The sequence below is a fragment of the Geotrypetes seraphini genome, chromosome 16 (assembly GCF_902459505.1).
Source record: "Geotrypetes seraphini chromosome 16, aGeoSer1.1, whole genome shotgun sequence".
In the NCBI taxonomy this organism is placed as follows: Eukaryota; Metazoa; Chordata; class Amphibia; order Gymnophiona; family Dermophiidae; genus Geotrypetes; species Geotrypetes seraphini.
This window is the reverse complement of record NC_047099.1, coordinates 22,367,799-22,390,153: the sequence shown is the minus strand read 5'-3', so window position 1 is coordinate 22,390,153 and position 22,355 is coordinate 22,367,799. Positions and strand designations below refer to the sequence as shown.

Here is a 22,355-nt window from a genome sequence, read left to right as displayed (position 1 = left end):
TGGTGATGTACAGACCTCGCATGCTTTGATACAGGAGACTTGGCACCTTTACTGTGATGCTGAACGGAAGATAAAGCCCTATGCTCTCTCTTACTGTGCTCATGATCCAGTGTCCAAAGTGTGCTGGGGGGGGAGGGAAGAGACCAGAAAGTTAAGAGTGTCTTACTTGTGCAACATGACAACTGGTTCACGGCTCTTCAGCAGGTCTGGTCCAAACATGAGAGAGAAGCGCCGGGCTAAGTCTCTGATCTCTATAAATGCCGGCGTAATACGAGCAGAAATAGGACCCACGTCCTGCTCCAACTCAGAGTAAAGCTGCCTCAGAACAAAAGCAGTACAAAGACAGTAAATGGTATCGCCAATATGGCAACTAGCCATCCAAAAGTCAGGCAGGAAGTGAAATTATTTGAAATGCTAAATCCCATGCAGAACAGTGACTGCTCAAGAAATAAATTACAAATAATGAACAAATGCAATGTGATTACATTAGAGAAACTATATCTTATATAGACTTGTAGCGACCAGACTGGAAGTAATTTCAAGTAATACAACTCGCACAGGTCAGATGAGGCAGGAAGTGATTATCACAAGTGTAAGATCACCACTGCTGAAGTCCCAGTACCCAGGAGAAGAAGGTAGTAACATCATTGCTAAAGTCCCAGATCCTAAGTCCCAAGAATAAGTGACCTTTGAATGGGAGACATGTAGGGCTTACCTGCTGCAGGCTGAGAAGCAAGGTTTTGGCACATTGTATTTTATCAATCTGCCTTGCTCGACTCAGGGTCTCCTTAATGATGTCTCCATAATCATTGTAGTACTGGAAAAGATATAGACAGGCTAGAGAGAGACACATCTGCATTGGAGGTACAGAACATAAGAATAGCCATACTGGGTTAGACCAATGGTTCATCTAGCCTAGTATCCTGCTTCTTAGTGACCAATCCAGGTCACAAATACCTGGCGGTAGCTGTAGACCCTTATTTTACTTTGCCATCCACAGGGAAACTTACTGCCAGTTGTTTCCTCTCCTCCCTAGCACACCCTGTTACATATTACTTGGAAGGACAATCCTCACTTTTACGTAGTGTTTGAAGATATCTGTGGCAGAGTTGAGATCCAGAATGTTGTAAATAATGAGTTTGCAGTATCCAGCCAGTAAGGTTCTTCTCCTGTGCAGTGCCTTGATCTTCATCATCTCGTCTTCCTCATCTGCCATGGGGTTAAGTGAAAAATACCTCAATGTAGCATTCTAAGAACTAGGGGCTATTTCACCATATCACGGCACCCTGTGATAATTTGGCCTCAAATCAACTAATCTCAAAAGTGCGTATGTAGTCGCTGAAATTGTGGTGCCAGCCAAGCATAGAGGAAAGGGCAAATTGTAAAAACCGCTTAGATATAAAATCCTAATAAACTTTGTTAACTTTCAAATCTGGGACACCAGATACCCTCTATACAGTTAAACCATGGCAAAACATGCCTCTAATCATACAGGAAGCTCCTCATGTTATTCAAAATGAACCTGTGACTGCCTGCTAGGAGATCTAGCTGGAAGTTCTTGCTGCTGGGATCAGAATGGGTATCAGAAAAACTGTTGGAGCACCCCCTACAGGGAGGGAGACAAAATAGACCACCTGGAAGCCTTCATACCCAAGTTGATCCAGGGCCAACAAGAGAAAATTAGACAAGTTTAAAAAGTTCATTGAAAACCTTTCTTTATAAAGATGCCTTTGAAAATTAAAACCTTCATTCACAGATATTACCACTGGAATACCTTTTCATTATTTTATTTTTAAATGATCTACTCTTTCTTTCTTCTCCGACCTATGTTACCCTTTAATGTTGCCTTTCTCCTCCTGTTTCTGTATGTCTGTCTTCAGAATTTGTTCTTGTACGTATAATTATGAGTTTGTCACCCCAGATTTTTAAAAATGTAATTCGCTTTGAAATAATATTATAAGTGTTTGCATCAAATTTTAACAAACTTGACGCTTGACTTAAGACCTGTGGTTTTAGCAAGAGGCACACCATGAAACAGCATTTGGTCTACCATTGCTCAAGGATGGCCCCTTCATAATGCACAAACTAACTAAAATGTACAAAGGAATTTGGTGGATGCACATGACACCGACACCATCCCAAGAACCATGGACCCTGATACCCCATTGAATCTCACTACAGCACCCTCCAAGAGCTTCTGGAGAGTGAGAACCTTTCAGCTCAAATACATATTAACTCCCGTCCTGTCACGCCTTAGCACTACCTTCATTCTGCAGCTCGATGAAGATATGGTCCATGAGGAAGCTGGCAAGCTCAGCCTGCAATGGTGGTTCAGGCTTCAGCACCAGGCTGAGCAGGAAACCCCGGCCGCTCTTTGCGATCTGGTGACTGAAAATCACCAGCACGTCGCTCAGTAGTATAAAAGCCTGTGAGGGTGAGACCCAACACATCCATGAAAGAGTCAAAAAGTCTCCCCCTCCCCCAACCACATCTATGACATTCTATTAGGGAGCAATGGTGTCTCTATTCTATCACCAGGACAGTCTCCCTTTTATTCTTACACTCTTCTGGCATATACGGCCTCAATCTCTGCTCTATTGCTCACACTGCATTTCTGTTTTATCTCCTTTTCTTGCCAGTGTGTGTTCTATCTGCCAGAAGTCTCACCTGTTCCCTCACGCCCGAGTCCATGTCAGTCAGGCAGCTCTGGCATAAGTCAGCAAAGGAGCTCAGTTGCTGCTTCAGGACACTTAGCTGCTCCTAGGAAGGAAATTAATAGGACACTGATGAAATGTAAGGTAGGGCCAGGTTTCTATCACAACTGCAAGGGACACCTTATGGTCGGTAGTAGGCCCTGAACTTTGGAATCAATTGCCGGAAACTTTGCGTGCGGCCTCTTCACTGTCCACTTTTAAACAGCTTCTTAAAACCTTTTTTTTTTTTTTTTTCAGAAAGCATTTCCTAGATCTTTGGTTACCTGATTACTTGGACCTGTTGGTGATTTTTTTCAGCCAGGAAGAACATCTGGGAGACAAACTGTTTCTATTCTTTCCTTTTACTATTTCTGGATTTATTTTTTTGTAATCCACTTGTATGAACTTTGAGTCCTTAAGCAGTTAAGCAAATTTAATAAACCTGAACCTGATATAAGGATCAAGGGAGGTATTCCAGTCTTCAATCCTAGAGCCTATGATAACTTCAGAATCACAGGTGTAATACTGTTCCATTTCAGCAAACATATAATATTAAATATACTGTACTCTCTGAATAAGATCTTCTCCCTCCTACCTGGCTTGGCATGGAGCTGGATACTCGGGCCAGTTCCCACAGGATGAAAAAATGAGCACAGGTGAGAGATGGGATCATAATCTGCATACACAAAATAAAAGACCAGTCATTATCACTGTGTGTCACTGTCCTGCAACCCCTTCAGCTCCACTCCCTTATTTCCCACCCCGCCTGTGTGCCACTGTCCTACAAATGCTCCTGCTTCCTTGCAATCTCACAACCATACCTTCCACTTCTCCTCCTTCCCAACTCAGACGTCTCAGTCTCTCTATGCCCCAACCCAGTTTCCCCCTCCAGTCCCACCCATGATTACTTCTCCCACTTGTTTGAGAAGCAGAAAATCTCTGGGTTACTTGTTTGGGGATCTCTCCTGTGTCGATTCCCTTTCTTAGGAGGCGGCAGCAGGGTTCGAAGAGCTTCCATCTCGTCATGTCATGAGCACTGCCATAACAGATAGTACGAGTTAGACACACACACAAGCCCCAAAAGCCACAGCTAGATACATGTAATCCTCACCGCCCAAAAAAGCAAATGTGGCAGGTTAGGCTGAAAGACACCAGAAGGGCATTCGCTCCAACTGTTCTCTGTACATGGTTGTAGGAAGGAAAGTACAAACCCTAGTGTACCAATGAAAATTCCTTCCCCTGTCTGAAATACACCTTTCCCTGAAAAGAGGGTAAGACAAAACCACATAATTTAAATTTCATTCAGGCAGGGAGCGTGTGGTGCAGTGGTTAAAAGCTACAGCCTCAGCACCCTGAGGTTGTGGTTTCAAACCCACACTGCTCCTTGTGACCCAGGTACATAAAACAGATTGTGATCCCACCAGGACAGACAGGGAAGAATGCTTGAGTACCTGAATAAATTAATGTAAAACCGTTCTGAGCTCCCTGGGGAGAATGGTATAGAAAACTGAATAATAAAAACAAAAGAAACATAGACAAGAAAATAAAGGAGAGAAAAAAAACCTCTTCCAAACTTTGCTTTGAATAGGCATTCAATTATAGGTCTTACATAAAACTCCTAACATCATTTTTCATCTTTAGTAAATGAAAATGTAAATGTAAAACTTTTACATCTTTGCACTGACTTTTCACTTGAGAAAGTATTTTTTCATATTCTAAAGATGAAAAAATTATTTTTAGTCGGTTTAAAAAACAAACAAACCAAAAACTGATTGAAAGCCTGTTTCAAGCAAAATGATGGAAATTTTGGTCCAACCTGCTAATTTTTTTTCCTTGAGTACAACCAGATGAATCTAGAATGTATGAGTAATGCCCAGCAGATGGAGATAGAGACCTAAGAGGCGCTACACAGTTACAACTTACCAGTATTCCTCTAAAAGTTAATGTATGCAAAGGAGAAATTAGATTCTTACCTACTAATTTTCTTTCTTTTAATCTCTCCAGAGCGGCACAGCTCACTAATGGGTAATAGCTCACCATGACCAGTAGGTGGAGATTGAGACATAACTTTTGGCTGTAGTACAAGTGGCTATGCAGTCCCAAGTACACTCAAGTTTCAAGTTTTATTAGGATTTTATAAACCACCTATCAAAGTTATCTAAGCGGTTTTACAATCAGGTACTCAAGCATTTTCCCTATCTGTCCCAGTGGGCTCACAATCTATCTAACGTACCTGGGGCTATGGAGGATTAAGTGACTTGCCCAGGGTCACAAGGAGCAGCGTGAGGTTTGAATCTAAAACCTCAGAGTGCTGAGGCTGTAGCTTCAACCACTGCGCCACACTCAATCTGCCATATAGCCAAGCAGAACTAAGAAACTAATAAATGTGAATTATAAAGGCAACAACACTCCCCACAGGAGGAATAACAAACAGAGAAAATACTGATGGAACTTGACTAGGAGAAGGACCTTCAGAAACGTCCTCCACAGCTCACCAGCTGAGCCAAAAGGTGCTGTTCTTTTAATCTCCCCTAACCTATTACAAACAATGCTGCACAACAAGAAACTAAAAAGGCATCAGTGAGCCAGTAGGAAACCTAACTTGTATCTTGTTCTTATGACATCCAGAACCCACTGGTTGGCAATAATTCCAGCCTACTTCTCAGAAAATGTAGACAGCTGATCCTCTATCTGCCAATCAAGAGGTATCTCCCAAGTTTTCATCATGGGCCTGTAGAGGTTCCAGCAGGTTTTTGACCCTGGGAACCTTTTCTGGGAGGTGGGGGGACAGGATGGTTCAAGGACTCCCTTCTGTCAACAAAAAGCCCCTTTCAAAACCTTCATATCAGAACCTGTAAAGCATTTATAGGAATGAACAAAAAAACAAAAAACCTCCCCAGATTCTTCTAGTTCCTTTTCTGGTTGTTTATTTTTGTTTTTAAAGAATGAAGGTGGTCTAAACAACTCCAACACTTTCTGGCTGACACTGCATGGGAGGGATATGGACTCCTCCAGATATCCCCAGAGGTATCGACACTCTAGATTCCTTTTTGTCTACCCAAGCTCTACCGGGGAACAAGGAGCTAAGAGTAATTCACCATCCTAGTCCTGAGCTGCATGAAATGCTCATCACTATCTGCTGGAGACAAAGAATACTGGTCAGCTGCAGTTGCCTGTTATAGGCAGACTTCATAGTTCTAAGGTTTCTGTCTCCATCTGCTGGCATAACTCGTGCGTTCTGAACCGACTGTGTTGTAATTTCTGAATGAAATTTAAAATGTTTAGTGGATTATTTTTATGTTGACCTATATGGTTTCCATTGCCCCTTCTCTACCCAAGACGAAGGAGGGAAGAAAGTTCAAGAAGTTTCAAGAAATATGTCCCGCCACCATCAGGTAACATTGCTTTATCCCAGTCAACACCAACCCCCAGCTTCCCAGAGTGACTCACTTGTGGAGCACAGAAATCCGCTTCAAGCTAGCAGACAGGTTATAAACCTCATCTTCATCTGGATCGTTGGCCTGCAATAGTCAAAAACACCCCAAGAACAAAGACATTAGAATCGCAAAAGAGCATCTGAAAGTGTTTGTGGCCATAGACAATACACCTCACAGTCCTTCCTGCTGCACACCTGCATCAACTCCTCCACTTCCTGCAGGAACTTGTCTACCAGATGATCAAGCAGCCGACTGCGAGCAATGTCTGCGCGGTTATAAAAGGTATGCTCTTCTCGACACAAGATGTAGAGAACCTGGGCGCAGGCCTCCAGCACTTCCTGCTCCGTGTGCTTCTCCATGATCTCGCAGACCTGTCGCAACAGGAGGTCTAGGTACTGCCAAGGCAGGACAGGATGAGATGTCAGAAAAATAGAAGGCATTTGTCTGGATTTCTGTGTGTTTTCTTAGGTTTATTTAGATTGTAATCAAATAAAGTAAGCAGAAGTAAGCAAGTTTAGCATTAGATGATGCATCCATATAATTAGAGCTTCTTATGTTAGGTTTTAATGGATAAACCACAATAAAATACTCCTGGTGCAAAAAATAAAATAGGTATTTATAGAACACAGTGTCTGTGTATTGCAACTATGAGAAGGAAGAGGATATTGACTGAAGGCAAACAATGTAAATGGGAATTACTGGATAATACGTAACTGGAATCAATTTGTTTCACCTGCTTTGATGGTATTAATGTTGCTTGTTTTTGATTTTGTTATATTGTTTAAAATGAATACATAGATCTGAACTACAAATATGGGTCTTTATTGGATAAACATTGCAAAATGTAATTTCCCCTGACACTTCATCACCCCTCCCCTGGCTTCTCTGCATCCTCTTTTCTTTTTTTTAAATTTTATTTATTAAATTTTTCAATTTTTACAATAGTTGAATTTCAAGTGATATAATTAATTACTATATATCATTGTATCTATCATTAATACAACTTAATTTATAAACAGTATATATTATAAATTATATATAATCAAAAGTTATACATCCCTCCCCTTTTTTCAATTAATGATTCTAAAAATTATACATATCCCTCCCCTTTTCTATATAAGTATTATAATTGTGCTAAGAAATCTAATCATTAGAATAATTAGTCAATGGTTGCCAAATTTTATTGAAACTATGAAAGTTCCCATGTTGTAATGCTATTACTTTTTCCATTTTGTAGATATGACAGACAGAGTTCCACCAGAACGTATAATTTAATTTGGTATAGTCTTTCCAATTTTGAGTGATTTGTTGCATGGCGACTCCTGTCAATATTAATAGTAGTTTATTATTGTTTACTGAGATCGGACTCTGAGTTCTCATTGCAGTTCCAAATAATACAGTGTCATATGAGAGTCCTACATGATTTTCTAGTAATTTGTTAATTTGGGGCCAAATCATATTCCAAAAGGCATTTACACAGGGACAAAAAAAAATTAGGTGATCTAATGTCCCTATTTCATTTTTACAATGCCAGCATCTATTGGATCTAGTATTATCTATCTTTTGCAAGCGCGTAGGGGTCCATAACACTCTATGTAATAAAAACATCCATGTTTGATTCATAGATGCTGACTTTGTAGATCTTAATCTCCAGGACCAAAATCGTGGCCATTGAGACGCAGAAATTGTCTGTCCAATCTCAATACTCCAAATATCCCTAAGACCAGTTTTCTTTTTTTTATTTAAAAATCCATATATCAATTTGTACCATTTTGCGGCTTGGTGACCCAAGAAATCCGCCTGGAAACATAAAATCTGCAGACTATATTGAGTATTAAGATTTTTCCATTCAGGGAACCCTACCTGAATGGCCTGCTTCAATTGCATCCATTTAAAATATTGTGATTTATTTAATCCAAATTTATTTTGCAATTGTGAAAAACTAAGCAGTGAACCTTCTGAAATGACATCATTTAATGTTCGTATACCTGCACTTATCCATTGTTTTCAGACGATCTTAAATCCGCCAATTTTGATCCTGGAGTTTACCCAAATAGATTGATTTAGTGATTTACAAATTGGATCTGGTGATAGGTTACTTATATATCTTAATGTTTTCCAAGTGTCTAATAATATTCTGTTATCTTTGTATCTTCTAGGCATTGTTATACTAATTAAATGATCTAAATGTAATGGGAACAGGAGCCGCCATTCTAAATATAGCCAATCTGGTACATTCTCCATGAGATCTGGGAGGATCCAATACATACCCTGTCTTAGAATATAGGCTTGATGGTACCTATAAAAATTTGGAAAATTTACCCCTCCCTCCATAATTGGTCTTTGTAAAGATACTAAAGCAATTCTGGGTCTTTTCCCAAACCAAACAAATTTTGTAATAATATTATTTAATTTTTTATAAAAGGACCCCTGAAAGAATATTGGTATCATACTCATTTGATAACAAACCACAGGCAATATCATCATTTTAATTGTTTGAACTCTTCCCCACCATGAAAGATGTAAAGGATTCCATTGTTCACACATTTCTGTAATTTTTTTCAATAAAAGTTTTTCATTTTCTTTGACTGTATCATCAATTGTATTTTTGATCATAATTCCTAAATATTTTAATCCTTCCTCTTTCCAAATAAATGAATATGAATCAAATAATCCTTTGGTGCAGTGAACATTAATTGGAAGAATTTCTGATTTACTCCAATTAATTTTATATCCAGAGAATTTTCCAAATTCCTCTAGAAGATTAAGTAAATTTGGAATAGTAATCCCCGGTTCTCTCAAATATAATAAGATATCATCTGCATATGCAGAAAGTTTATATTCCCAGTAAGAAAATGGGATTCCCCTTATCTCCTTAGTTTGATTAATTGCAATTAACAAGGGTTCTAAAACAATATCAAAAAGTAAGGGAGACAAAGGACATCCTTGTCTAACTCCCCTTTGCAAATTAAATTTATCTGATAAATTGTTATTTATATATAATCTTGCACCAGGAGAGCTATACAATGTCTGAATCATTTTAATAAAACCGGGTCCTATTCCAAACCATTCTAGAGCTTGATACATAAATTTCCATTCTACTCTATCAAATGCTTTTTCTGCATCTAAAGATAGCATAAAAGTTGGATCATTCATTTTTTTGCTAAATTTAAAGAGTGAAATGCTAATCTGGTGTTATGTGATGAGTGTCTTTTAGCAATAAATCCTGTTTGATGTACATCAATAATGAAAGGAAGAGCTTTTGCCAATCTTATTGCTAGTACTTTAGAAATTAATTTACCATCTACATTTAATAAGGAAATAGGCCTGTAATTTGATACCAAGGTAGGATCTTTGTTTGGTTTTGGTAAGACAATAATTAGTGAATCAGCCATAGTACCTGATATATTTCCATTATTCATTTGATATTGATACAATTTTAATAGATATGGTAAAATAATGTTTTGAAATGATTTATAAAATTCAACCGTATAACCATCACCACCCGGAGCGGATCCAACTCTAAGAGACTTCAATGCTGATTCTATTTCTTTTAAAGATATAGGTTCTTCTAAACTTCTTTTTATATGATCTGGAACATTTGGTCCAATAAATGAATTTAAAAATTTTTGTCCATCTTGTTCTTTATTTTCATAAGATTCAGAAGAATATAAATCTTTATAAAAATCAAGAAACTGTCTTAAAATGTCTTTATTGTTAGTGTGTGTATTACCTTGTATATCTTTAATTGCAATAATCTTGGATTTTCTTTTTTTTGCTTTAAGGAAATTTGCTAATAATTTTCCAGCTTTATTTGAATTTCCGTAAAATTGAACTTGTCTATTAAATAAATCTTTTCTCACAAATTGAGAAGAAATCTCATTATATTTAACTTTTAATTTTAATAAATCTTGTAATGTTTTATTTTCCCACTTTTCAATTAATTTATTTTCTAATAATTTAATTTGTTTTCCTAATTCAAGAAACTGTTTTTTATGTTGTTTATTAATATATGCTGAATATGAAATAATATTCCCTCTCATTGTTGCTTTAAAAGCGTCCCATAAAATCTCAGCATTAATATTATCTGAATCATTAATTTGAAAAAATTCTTGTATTTTTAATTTAAATTCTTCAAGAAAATTTGAATCCGCTAAAAAAGTATTATTAAATCTCCAAACTGAATTTAAATGTTCAATATCATAATTTTGAAGATTAATCCACACACCAGCATGATCCGAAATTATAATAGGATCTATAACTGCTTTTAACACACGCTGCGCTAGGTTATTAGAAACAAATATATAATCAATTCGTGAAAAGGATTTGTGGACCTGAGAACAAAAAGAAAATTCCTGATCATTAAAATGAAGAATACGCCATATATCTACTAAATCACAAGATTGAATCAAATTATCTAAGCCTAATGATTTCATAATTCTACTTGGTTTTTTATCCAAAATTGGATCCATTACAGCATTGAAATCTCCTGCTACTATTAAATTAGATGTAGCCAGTGGTAAAAGTAACTGTTGAATTTGTTTGAAAAACTCCATTTGATTCGTATTAGGAGCATATAAATTGAATAAATTCATGGTTGTATTTCCCAGATCCATTTCGACATGCACCCATCTACCTAAGGGGTCATAATTTATTAATTTGAAATTCGCATTGCATTTTTTGTTTATCAGAATAGCCACTCCAGCTTTTTTCTTTAAAGCCGGTGCAAATAAACATTTAGAAATCCAACCCCCAGATAATTTTTTAGATTCAATTTCAGAAAGATGGGTCTCTTGTATGAAGTAGATATCCGCATTTTGATTTTTAAGGAACGATAATATTTTCTTTTTCTTAATGGGATGATTTATGTTTAAATATATTTATTGATTTTCAAATCATATAATCAAGAATACCTTGTACAGAAAGCAAATTAGCATTTCTACATAAAGCAAGAAACATTCCAATAACATTAAATCATATATTAACTAAAATGCTCAAGTCCTCAAATTGGATCCAAGATTTCTTATAATATAAACCAAAACTGAAGAATTGAACTTAATGTACATTCTTTCATAAAGTTAGCTGGAAGGCTGATTGCTGTGATTAACCAATAGTCATAGAGCTTATGATTTCTCTATAATGGGATGATTTAAACCATTGACATTCATAGAATAAATTTTTATATCCATCTTATTTATCATTAAATTTTAACCAATATTCTATGATAATATACATGATTAGATCTCAGCACAATTAATATATATTGATTCCCATTCCCACCCTCTATTTTCCCTCCCCACCCTCCCACTATCAATGTTTGACCTGGAACACACATTGGTCATGCAAAACCTAAATCCCCTCCCCCAGGCAACTAATCATTCATAAAAATATTCTCTAATTCAATACATTTCATATTTCTTTACCCATCTTATTATTCATTTAAACCTTCATTAAATCCCCTTGTATATTATAGTTCATATCAAATTTAATTTGATAAATCATATTAATCTTTTCAAGTCTTAGACATAAATAATATATTACCCCTTCAATAAATTAAATATATTTCAAATATAGTTCTAATTTCATATATATAAATTAGATATATCTATTCCTATATATATAATATATATAATAATAAATATTTTAGTAAATCATTTTATATATTTGAAAATCATCATTTATAGTATCGTAATATGTATAGGTAAATATTTATATCAAAAAGATTTTATAATTAATACCTATGTTATAATAATTTCCCATTCATTTAACCAAATTCAAAAAAATTTTTCAATTAATATTAGCAGTATTAAATATAGATGTAGTAATTCATATAAATTATAATTGGATAATTCATCTTAATATTTTCAAGTCTTAGATAAAAATAATATATTATCCCTACAATAAATTCAATATATTTTAAATATAGCTCTAATTCCATATATCATATTGTAATAATAACATTTTTAAACATCATCATTTATAATAACCTAATATGTATAGGAATTAAATATCTATGTTATAATAATTTCCACACTCATTTAATCAATTCTAAAAATTTTTTTTTTTTTTCCCCAATTAATAATAGCAGTATTAAATATATATGCAATAATTCTATAAATAGTATTCAATTCAATTATAATGTAAATTTATCATAACATCCAATATATTAATAATAATTGAATCAAAAATTATAAAATGTTTTTTTTTTTTTTTAAATGGATGGAATAAAATTAAAAATTAATTTAAATCATAAAATTCAATATATTGTAATAAAATTTGAATCAAAAATTGTCATTCTTATTTTATCTTGCATTTTCTATTTCCTTTCTTCAGATGAAACTTCCATTTTATTCTGATTATATGTAGACATTAGTTCCTCTTCTTTTTTCTTTCTTTATTTCCATCTATTTTCATTAGATAAATTTGCTTTATTCTGCTTTATTATGTAGACATTGGTTCTTCTTGTGTCAAAAATTCTTTCAGTTTAGCAGGATCTTGAAAATACATAGATTTATTTCCTGTAGAAATTCTCATTGTAGACGGATAGTAAAGACCATACATGTAGCCCTTTTCTTTTAATTGTTGTCTGAATGTAAGGAATTGTTTCCTTATATTTGCAGTATCTTTAGCAAAGTCAGGAACGAAAATCAGTTTAGATCCTTTATAGTTTAGGTTTTTATTTGCTTTTGCCACTTTTAAGATCTCAAATGCTTGTTGATATCTTAATACTTTGAAGATCAGAGGTCTAGGAGCTGTCTGGTTTGTTGGTTTTCTTGTGGGGATTCTGTGGGCACGTTCTATCTCCAACGGCCATTTAGAATTTAGCTGCAGCAGTTTAGGCAAAAGATTTTCCAAGAATTGTATAGGGTTTTCTCCTTCAATATTTTCAGCTAAGCCAAGGATTCTAATATTCTTTCTTTTTCCTCGATTCTTCATATCAATTAGTTGATTTTTTAAGGCTGTTACATCTTTCTTTTCCTCTTCACACTTTTGTGTGAAAGTTTCCAACTGACAGATTCTTTCCTCCATCACAGACATTCTTTGTCTGTCAGTTTGGATTTCTTGTTTCAGGTTAATCAACTCTTCCTTTACTTCTGATAATTTGTTGGCATTATCAGTCAACATTATTTTGATTTTAAATAATTCCGCCATGATGTCAGCTTTTTCATTAATTTCATCTGCTTCCAGCGGGATTGGTACGCTGGACGGCGATACAGGGGTTACCTTTGACCTTTTCGCCGACACTCCCGATGTACAAGGTTTTTCATTTTTTCCTTGCCTTATCGCTGCCATCTCCGCCGTTGATTTTTATTATTTTTAAGTCGGACAAGTGAAGTAAATAGTTTTATTTTATTCAGTTGTTGCCTGGGACTCAGGAGCGCCGCGGTTAAGCTGCCATATCGTGCGCGCTCCAAGCCACGCCCCTCTGCATCCTCTTTTCATTCTGTACCTTTTCTGTGCCTGCAACTCCTAAGAGATATAAATATGCTTTTATGATATTTATCAGGCCAAGTTAGGATGGCTATTTCTGGGTCGGTGATTCCCAGGTAACTTTCAGGTCCACTCCAGCTCTGCCCCCCAGATTGCCCAGGCACTAACCAGATAGTGTCATCTTTAGTAGCTGGTTATGTGCCATTGAAAATCCAGGGATCACCTGGTCAGCGGGAGATAATTGGGTAAGAGCCTCTCCCACACAATTTATCTCCTGTTGAATATCAGCTCCCCAGTTTATGAACAGAAGAGCCAGTCATACTTAGATAGATGAGACAGCTCCATATTTGTCTCACCTTTCCCACCAGCCTCACCGTTCTACTCTTTGTTGTGTCTTATGTCAGAAGACAGACAAAGCACCAGTGGCGTAGTAAGGGGGGGAGGCGGTCCACCCCGGGTGCCGTCTTAGTGGGGGTTGGGAGAAACACTAACTACATGGGTCAATGACTGGCTGAGTGGCAGACTTCAGAGGGTGGTGGTTAATGGAACCCTCTCTAAAACATCGGAGGTGACCAGTGGAGTACCGCAGGGCTCAGTCTTGGGCCCGCTCCTTTTCAACATATTCATAGGGGACCTAACTCAGGGGCGTCAAGGTAAGATAACGTTATTCGCGGACGACGCCAAACTATGCAATATAGTGAGCGACGGCTATTCACCCAACAGTATGACGCAGGATCTACATTTGTTGGAGCTTTGGTCCTCGACATGGCAGCTGGGCTTCAATGCTAAGAAATGCAAGATCATGCACCTCGGCAGCAGAAATCCGTGCAGAACCAACACCTTAAATGGTGAGATCATAGCTAGAACTTCAACAGAACGAGACTTGGGAGTGATCATCAGTGCAGACATGAAAACTGCTGATCATGTGGAGAAGGCTTCATCTAAGGCAAGACAATTGTTAGGCTGCATCCGCAGCAGGAGTTTCGTCAGCAGGAAGCCTGAAGTCATAATGCCATTGTACAGAACCATGGTGAGACCTCATTTGGAATACTGTGTGCAATTCTGGAGGCCACACTACCGAAAAGATGTGCTGAGAATAGAGTCAGTGCAACGGATGGCCACCAGGATGGTCTCGGGGCTCAAGGATCTCACGTACGAGAAAAGGTTGAAAACTTTGCGTCTCTACTCACTCGAGGAATGTAGGGAGAGAGGAGACATGATCGAGACGTTTAAGTATATCACTGGCCGTATCGAGATGGAAGAAGAGATTCTCTTTCTCAAGGAACCCTCGGCCACAAGAGGGCATCCGCTCAAACTCAGGGGCGGGAAATTTCATGGCGACATCAGGAAATATTTCTTCACCGAGAGAGTGGTCGATCCTTGGAACGAGCTCCCGGTGACGGTTGTCGAGGCAAACAGCGTGCAAGAATTTAAGAGCAAATGGGATGCCCATGTGGGATCCCTTAGAGGGTTAAGCTAAGGAAACCTGCCATCAGGTGTGAGTTCCCTAAGATAGTAGGCTTGGGGGTGGGTCAGTAGAGTGGGCAGACCTGATAGACTATGGCCCTTATCTGCCGTCATCTTCTATGTTTCTATATCCTCCTCTCTGCCCCCCTTCCCCACGCACGCCCAGTCCCTCGTACCTCTAATGTTCATGGAGCAAGCAGCAATCTCAACCTGCTGCTCGAACCAGCTTCAGCTCTTCCTCTGACATCACTTCCTGGACCCATGCTTAGAAAGTGACATCAGAGGAAGATCCGTGATCCTTCTAGCCACACATCTGATGTCATGGTTGATGGCGCCAATCCGGAGTGATTGGCCAGCTGAGAAAGCTATAAGAAGCTTTCTGCGCATGTATAGCCAATTCTCGCCACTGTAGTACAATATAAACATGCTCTCACCACACTCCCCACTCAGTTTTATTTTGTCCGCGTTGCGATTACAACCTGAGTATAATTTTTCGTTCCTGTCAATCATTGTTGTGGAATTTGACCTTGCCGCTTTACTCTTCACGATGGCGGAAAAGAAACCAGGCTTCAAGTGGTACGGTAACTGTTCCCATAAGATGTCAGTTACCGACGTTCATATTTTATGTCTACGATGTCTGGAAGCTTCCCATGACATTAAAGCCTGTTGGGACTGTGCTAAATTTCAGCCCAAGGCTTTGAAATTGAGGCTCTTAAAATTAAAGGAATACTTGTGTGAGCAAATTGTTTCCACACAGAAACCACTGCCTGCTAAGAAGAAAAGAACAAACATACTTTCTCCCCAAATAACCGTTACTAATAAGCACGGTCGAGGGGATTCTCTGCACCGATAAGCATGGTTGAGGGGATTCTCTTCACCAAAAGAAACAAGTTGAGACCTCTCAACCGTTTCAACTGTCTCTTCCATCGACACTTCAGCCATCGACGTCGAGGGCAGTCTTACCTTCCTCTCGGACTCCTCTCACTCACTGGTATCATAAGCACCATGCTGGGGAAAGGAACCAATCTGGTAGCCATTCTAAGCATCGACCTCTAGATTCTCCTGCAAGAAGCTCTACTATGTCATCGTGGAGTGCTAATTCTTCTCAGTCGAATCTGCTGCTTTACCATCTTCGCTCTCTTCTCAAGGGGGTGAAGTGCAGCACAGTGGTTAGTGCTCAGATGTCAGCACTTCTCCTGACTTGTCTTCCCAACTGAAGCAACTTCTTCAAATGCTGTTACATAATCAATCTAGTGTACAATCACTCCAGTCTCCTCCAGTTCTTCAGTCTGAACAACCAGTTCTCCAGTCTGTATAACCAGAATTGCATTCACAGATCCACACAGACCAGCCATCTCATACCAGGTATCAATCGTTGTCAATATCTTCCTCTTCAAGCTCAGTGCATGCTCCATCAGTCATGTCAGAGACTGCATCTCAACCTATTTCTCCTGCTTCTTCACCATTACATATATGTCTACCCCTCACCTCTAGAGACAATGCACACTTCTCAACCTGAGGATGCGTCTTATCCTAAGTTTTTAATGTCCATGGCAGAAGCCTTACAGATTTCTACAGCTAAGCAAAAAGAAACTAGAGCAGAAAATCTTTGCAGTGTTTCTCAGTGTGGTTCCTCTTCAGCCACCACTTCCATCAATAGTACTAACCACAGATGCTTACAAAAAGGGTTGGGAAGCCCACCTTCATCAATGGAAAAACACAAGGATGCTGGCCTCCACATTGTCTGCATCTTGGTATAAACTCCTAGAACTTCGAGTAATAAGAAAAGCTCTCCATGCTTTTCGTTCTCACCTCACTGGTCACTTAATTCACATTTGAACTGACAACCAAGTAGCAATGTTCTATGTGAACAAGCAAGGGAGCATTGGGATCCAAAACTCTTTGCAGAGAAGCAGTGCACATCTGGAAGCTAACTCTTCAAATGGGCTCTCGTCTCATGGCCTCTTATCTTCCAGGTTCACAGAAATGTGATAGCAAACAAGCTCAGTTGCCAACTTTCTCATCACGAGTGGTCTCTCAAGACCATAGTTATTCGCTCTCTGTTGGTCAGGATTGGGGGGGTTCCACAGATAGACCTATTCGCATCCTCTCACAATCACAAATGTCCCAAATATTGTTCCAAGTTTTCCAGTCCAAACAGAGAAGCAGCAGACATTTTCCAACTCTTGTGGACAAACATCATGGTATATGCCTTTTCACCAATTCCATTAACTGCGAAAACCTTGCAGAAAGTGAAACGCAACAATGCTCACATGATATTGTATTTCAATCCTCTGAAGCAACCCGCTCTACTCTGTAACACCTCTGGACATGTCTAGAAATCCTCTTCTGTAATCCGCCTTGAACCGCAAGGTAATGGCGGAATAAAAATCACTAATGTAATATAATAGCCCCTTATTGGCCTCATCAGATTTGGTTTTCAACGCTCCTCGCTCTGACCAGTCAACCTCCATGTTTCCTCCCTAAAGATCCAGATCGCCTTTCTCAAGGCGAGAGACGAATGCTACATCCAGACCTACATACTCTGCATTTGGCAGCATGGCTAATCTTACCAAAGTAAGAGACTCTTCTTGTTTTTCTCAGCCAGTTCTTCAAGTACTATTAGCATTTTGAGCGGTCTCAACTAATCATTCATGTAGGTCAAAGTGGTTTCGTTTTTCTCATTGGTGCACTAAGAGTCAGTTATCCCTAGAGACTGCATCGATACCTCAAATGTTAGATTATCTACTTCATTTACAGTCTGAAGGCCTCAATTTTAATTCTGTATGGACTCACTTAGCGGCTTTATCTGTTTTCCATGACCCAATAGATGGCTTGATCCTTATGCAACATCCTGTTATGAAGAGATTTCTTAAAGGGTTTATTAGATTGTACCCATCATTGAGATCTTCTACAACTGCATGGGATTTGAATGTGGACCTCTCAGCACTCATGCATCACCCATTTGAACCTTTGCACACTTCTGAGATGAAGTTTTTGACATGGAAGACTTTACTCCTGATTGCTATTACATCTGCATAGAGAACTGGGGAACTCCATGCTCTGGTATATTATTCTCCTTATACGCAGATCCTTCATGACAAGATTCTTTTGCGTACCCATCCAAGATTCATCCCTAAGGTGGTGTTGCAATACCATATTAATCAGACAATTGTTTTTCCAATTTTCTGCCCACCATCTCATGTGACTGCTCAGGACCGCTTTCTTCACTCTTTGGACTGTAAGAGGGCACTGGAGATCCATCTCAGTCCAACTAAGTTTCCTTTTCGACCTCCTCAACTATTCTTGTCTTATAAGACCCAACCGTCTAGTCTACCTGTATCGAAGAGCACTATGTCAATGTGGATTGTGAAGTGTATAAAATTTTGTTACAAATTAAACATTGCAGATGTTACAGCTCATAAGCTATGTTTTATGGCAACCACGACAGCTCATCTCCAAAAGGCGCCTTTACAGGAGATCTGTACAGCAGCAACCTGGTCATCTTGTCATATGTTTTCCAAGCATTACTGCCTTGACCAAGCATCCAGGACGGATTCCAATTTTGGTTCTGCAGTACTTCAATCAATGCTATAATACAACAACTCTCCACTTCCTTCGGCAGATAACAGTTATTTGAGTCACTTAACATTGTTTAGAAGGATCACTGTCCATGGAGACATGTAAGTTTCCTTATCTGTAACTGTAGTTCTCCTTAGACAGTTGATCTTCTAGCCACAGAACCCTCCCGCCCTCCCTAGTTGTTGCATGCTTTACACGCAACTGAGTGGGAGGGGGGATGCCAAGGGCACATTTATACTGTACTACAGTGGCGAGAACGGGCTACACATGCGCAGAAGGCTTCTTACAGCCTTTTCAGATGGCCAATCATTCCGGGTCAGCACCATCAACCGTGACGTCATCAGATGTGTGGCTAGAAAATCAACTGCCAACGGAGAACTACAGTTACAGGTAAGAAAACTTACATTTGAGTCTGCTGCTGCTCACGCCAGGAATGTTAAAGAGGTACAGGGGAAGGGGATGGGTGCACGGCAGGAGGGAGCAGGGAAGGAGCGGATGGGGTGGGAGGCAGCAGAGGAGAGGGCGGGGTAGGGGCACCACCGCCCTGGGCACCTCTCACCCTCGCTACGCCACTGCAAAGTACTTCTTAATTTTATAAAATGCAGTAAAGAGATAAGAGGCACAAGGACAAATGGATATAAAGAACCTGCACAAAAGCTTACTTTCTCCAGGCGACTCGTGCAATAAGTTTCCAGCTCCAGGAAATGGGGAACTCGCAGCAGAGCAATCATCTTCTCAGCATCCGCAGAAAACTAGAGATCAAAACCAAGCACAGTTCTATCCATCACCTTTCCTGAAGGCAGATGCAGCACTCCCCAGTCCTGGAGATCTGCAGGAGAATGGGCAGTCCTTTGCCCCGGACCACCTCCCCCACCCCAAGGAAAGGAAAGAAATCCTTACTTTGGCTAAAAGCTGTGGCAACACTAGGATCATATGCCGGGTAAGTCTCATTTTGTCTTCAGTCTGCACTTTCCTCTCTTTTGCTGTGGCTACCTGGACCATCCACATAAATGGAAGGGATTAAACAGAGGTAACAATCTCTCCCTCCCATGCATTTTCCCAAGACCAAACAGCTTTCCCCATCCTGGAAGTGTAAACATCCACTATATTGTAAAGCAAAGATGCTGTAGATCCACAGAGAGAAAAGTCTAAAGAAGAGAGCGTATAGAGACCAGCTGTACTAGCAGAGTCCATAGCTGCCTCAAGGGTAGGCCTTGTACCTTTTTCCCAGTGACTCTTCCAACTGGTGGGTGACCGTCAACTGCCTGCCTCATACTGGCCACCATAATCTCCGTCAGAGCACTCTCCTGTCTATCCCCCAGACCTGTAGAGAGAGCAGACATGCAGACAGAGTGATCTTTCCTTGATACTAGAATACACAAGCATGACCTCCAGCTACTTTAGAATACATTTCTTTCAATATACTGCTATTCCTAAAATGCAATTAACCTAGGAAAAAAGAGAAGATAAGAGCAGGGCCACTTGGCCCACCCAGATTGTCCATTTCCACCTGTCTACTGTGGTTTCCCAAATTCTACTTTGCTCATGCTCGACTTCTGATATTTCTGCTCCTATAACTTTAACATGCATCACCACCTTCTCAGTGAAGAAGTATTTTCTCACATTTAAGACCTTGCTTCCTTCAGAAGACAACTCCTTCCACATCTCACTCCATGCAAAATGCTTCTAGACAGCACATTTAAAACAAACTGGAGAAAGCATTTTTTTTCACTTATTGTGTAATTAGACTGCAGAATTTTAAGAGAGAGTTTTAGAGAGTCAGTGGAGAGCCAGCTATTGCACCAATTAGGCTGAGAATGGAGTGACAGGGAAGGACTCGAAGGAGAAGCTGATGCCCGGAGGAAACCTGCTGTTGGAATGTTGCCTGCTGGTGATGTCACCTGCCGAACCAGTATCTCTTTTTAAAAGGACCCCATCCCCACAGCAGATGTGCAGCCAAAGGAGCATGACTGGACCCTTTGGCGCCAAATTAGAGCAGGAACAGTGTTTTACATGTTTGTGGTCAGTGCTGCGTATCAGTGCCATAGTAAGGAGAGGGCGGTCCACCCCGGACGCCGGCACTCCTCCTCCCCCCCCCGCCAAGTGTGCGGAAAAGGGAAGGGGGGAGCGGGGCGCCTCTCATCCTCATTACGTCACTGCTGTGTAATGTCTAGTAACCCTATAGAAAAAGTTGTACCACTAGTAATTGTCATCTTTCCATCCTGCAGCACTTGCATCCGCACAGCCCAGCCAGCTGTACACGACAGTGCTCAGCAAGGAGGAGAAATGCAGCTGCTAATTCTGAACCACATGGGACACTGTACAGCCACATGGTTCAAATTAACAATCTGACACCAGGCAGCAGGATGAGGATGTGGCTCAATGAGCATTGTTTTATATTACTTCCAGAAACCCCAGTATACTTATGAGAATGCCCTCTAAGTTGTTAATGCACATTTCTAATAACTTGATTCATGCTACAGAGAACTGGATTTCTTTGAGGTTTCCATTTCTCTTACTGTGTTACTTGTGCCATAAGCTTTATTGGACTGAACTTTGTTCAAGGAAGGTGGTATATAAATTTAACCTAACAAACAAAATATAGAAAATGCAGAGGACTGGGCTTAGTATGGATCCTTGTGGTACCCCCCCATTGGTTACTTTCCTTTCATCAGCATGGACTTTTGATCACCACTCATCGCTCAACTGACATCTCTCCCAGTTTATAATTTGTCTGCTATCTCCCAGTCTGATTAGATTGCTAACCAGTCTACTAACTAACCACCACCATAGACTTATGAAATCTGGATAGGCCACAACTGCTGTATCTTCCCCCTGATCATTTCAAAGAAATCAAGTACATTTGTTCAGCAAAATCATCTGCATATATATCACCTAAGGCAGGGCTTGACAAATCTCAGGCACTAGTGTTTCATGGCTTCACGATCCTGTTAGGGGCAAATAGCACAGTTACTTATCGTAACAGGTGTTATCCAGGGACAGCAGGCAGATATTCTTAACTGATGGGTGACGGCACCGACGGAGCCCCGGTACGGACAATTTTAGAGTGATTGCACTCTAAGAACTTAGAAAGTTCTAGTTAGGCCACACCGTGCATGCGCGAGTGCCTTTCCGTCCGACGGAGGCGCGCGGTCCCCAGTTAAGATAAGCCAGCTAAGAAGCCAACCCGGGGAGGAGGGTGGGACGTAAGAATATCTGCCTGCTGTCCCTGGATAACACCTGTTACGGTAATTAACTGTGCTTTATCCCAGGACAAGCAGGCAGCATATTCTTAACTGATGGGTGACCTCCAAGCTAACAAAAAGGGGATGGAGGGAAGGTTGGCTATTAGGAAAATAAATTTTGTAAAACAGATTGGCCAAAGTGTCCATCCCGTCTGGAGAATGCATCCAGACAATAATGAGATGTGAAAGTATGAACTGAGGACCAAGTAGCAGCCTTGCAGATTTCCTCAATAGGAGTGGATCTGAGGAAAGCCACAGATGCTGCCATAGCTCGAACTCTATGGGCCGTGACAGAACCTTCCAGTGTCAGTCCGTTCTGAGCATAACAGAATGATATGCAAGCAGTAAGCCAATTGGATATCGTGCGTTTAGAAACAGGATCAAAAGACAGGAATAGTTGAGGAGAAGATCTGTGAGGCTTAGTGCGTTCTAAATAGTAAGCCAAAGCACGCTTACAGTCCAAAGTATGCAAAGCCTGTTCCCCTGGATGAGAATGAGGT

At 39.6% G+C, this 22,355-nt stretch overlaps 1 protein-coding gene across 7 annotated transcripts in view; it reads right to left on the bottom strand.

The window, feature by feature from the left end:
• Window positions 1-22,355, bottom strand: part of STAG3 (stromal antigen 3) — a 147,617-nt gene that overhangs the window by 67,888 nt on the left and 57,374 nt on the right. For 6 of the 7 annotated variants that reach the window (XR_004537260.1, XM_033924435.1, XM_033924434.1 and 3 more), the window contains 12 exons: window positions 19,831-19,934; window positions 19,511-19,603; window positions 19,273-19,362; window positions 6,325-6,525; window positions 6,144-6,214; window positions 3,642-3,729; window positions 3,289-3,369; window positions 2,668-2,760; window positions 2,264-2,426; window positions 1,076-1,209; window positions 716-817; window positions 167-315 (listed from right to left, as the gene is read on the bottom strand). Coding sequence is in view for 6 of the 7 variants with exons in the window: in XM_033924435.1 (XP_033780326.1) it covers window positions 167-315; window positions 716-817; window positions 1,076-1,209; window positions 2,264-2,426; window positions 2,668-2,760; window positions 3,289-3,369; window positions 3,642-3,729; window positions 6,144-6,214; window positions 6,325-6,525; window positions 19,273-19,362; window positions 19,511-19,603; window positions 19,831-19,934 (1,369 nt within the window). In the remaining variant the exon portion in view is untranslated. The remainder of the gene's footprint in view (window positions 1-166; window positions 316-715; window positions 818-1,075; window positions 1,210-2,263; window positions 2,427-2,667; window positions 2,761-3,288; window positions 3,370-3,641; window positions 3,730-6,143; window positions 6,215-6,324; window positions 6,526-19,272; window positions 19,363-19,510; window positions 19,604-19,830; window positions 19,935-22,355) is intronic. The other variant, XM_033924438.1, reaches the window with a different exon arrangement.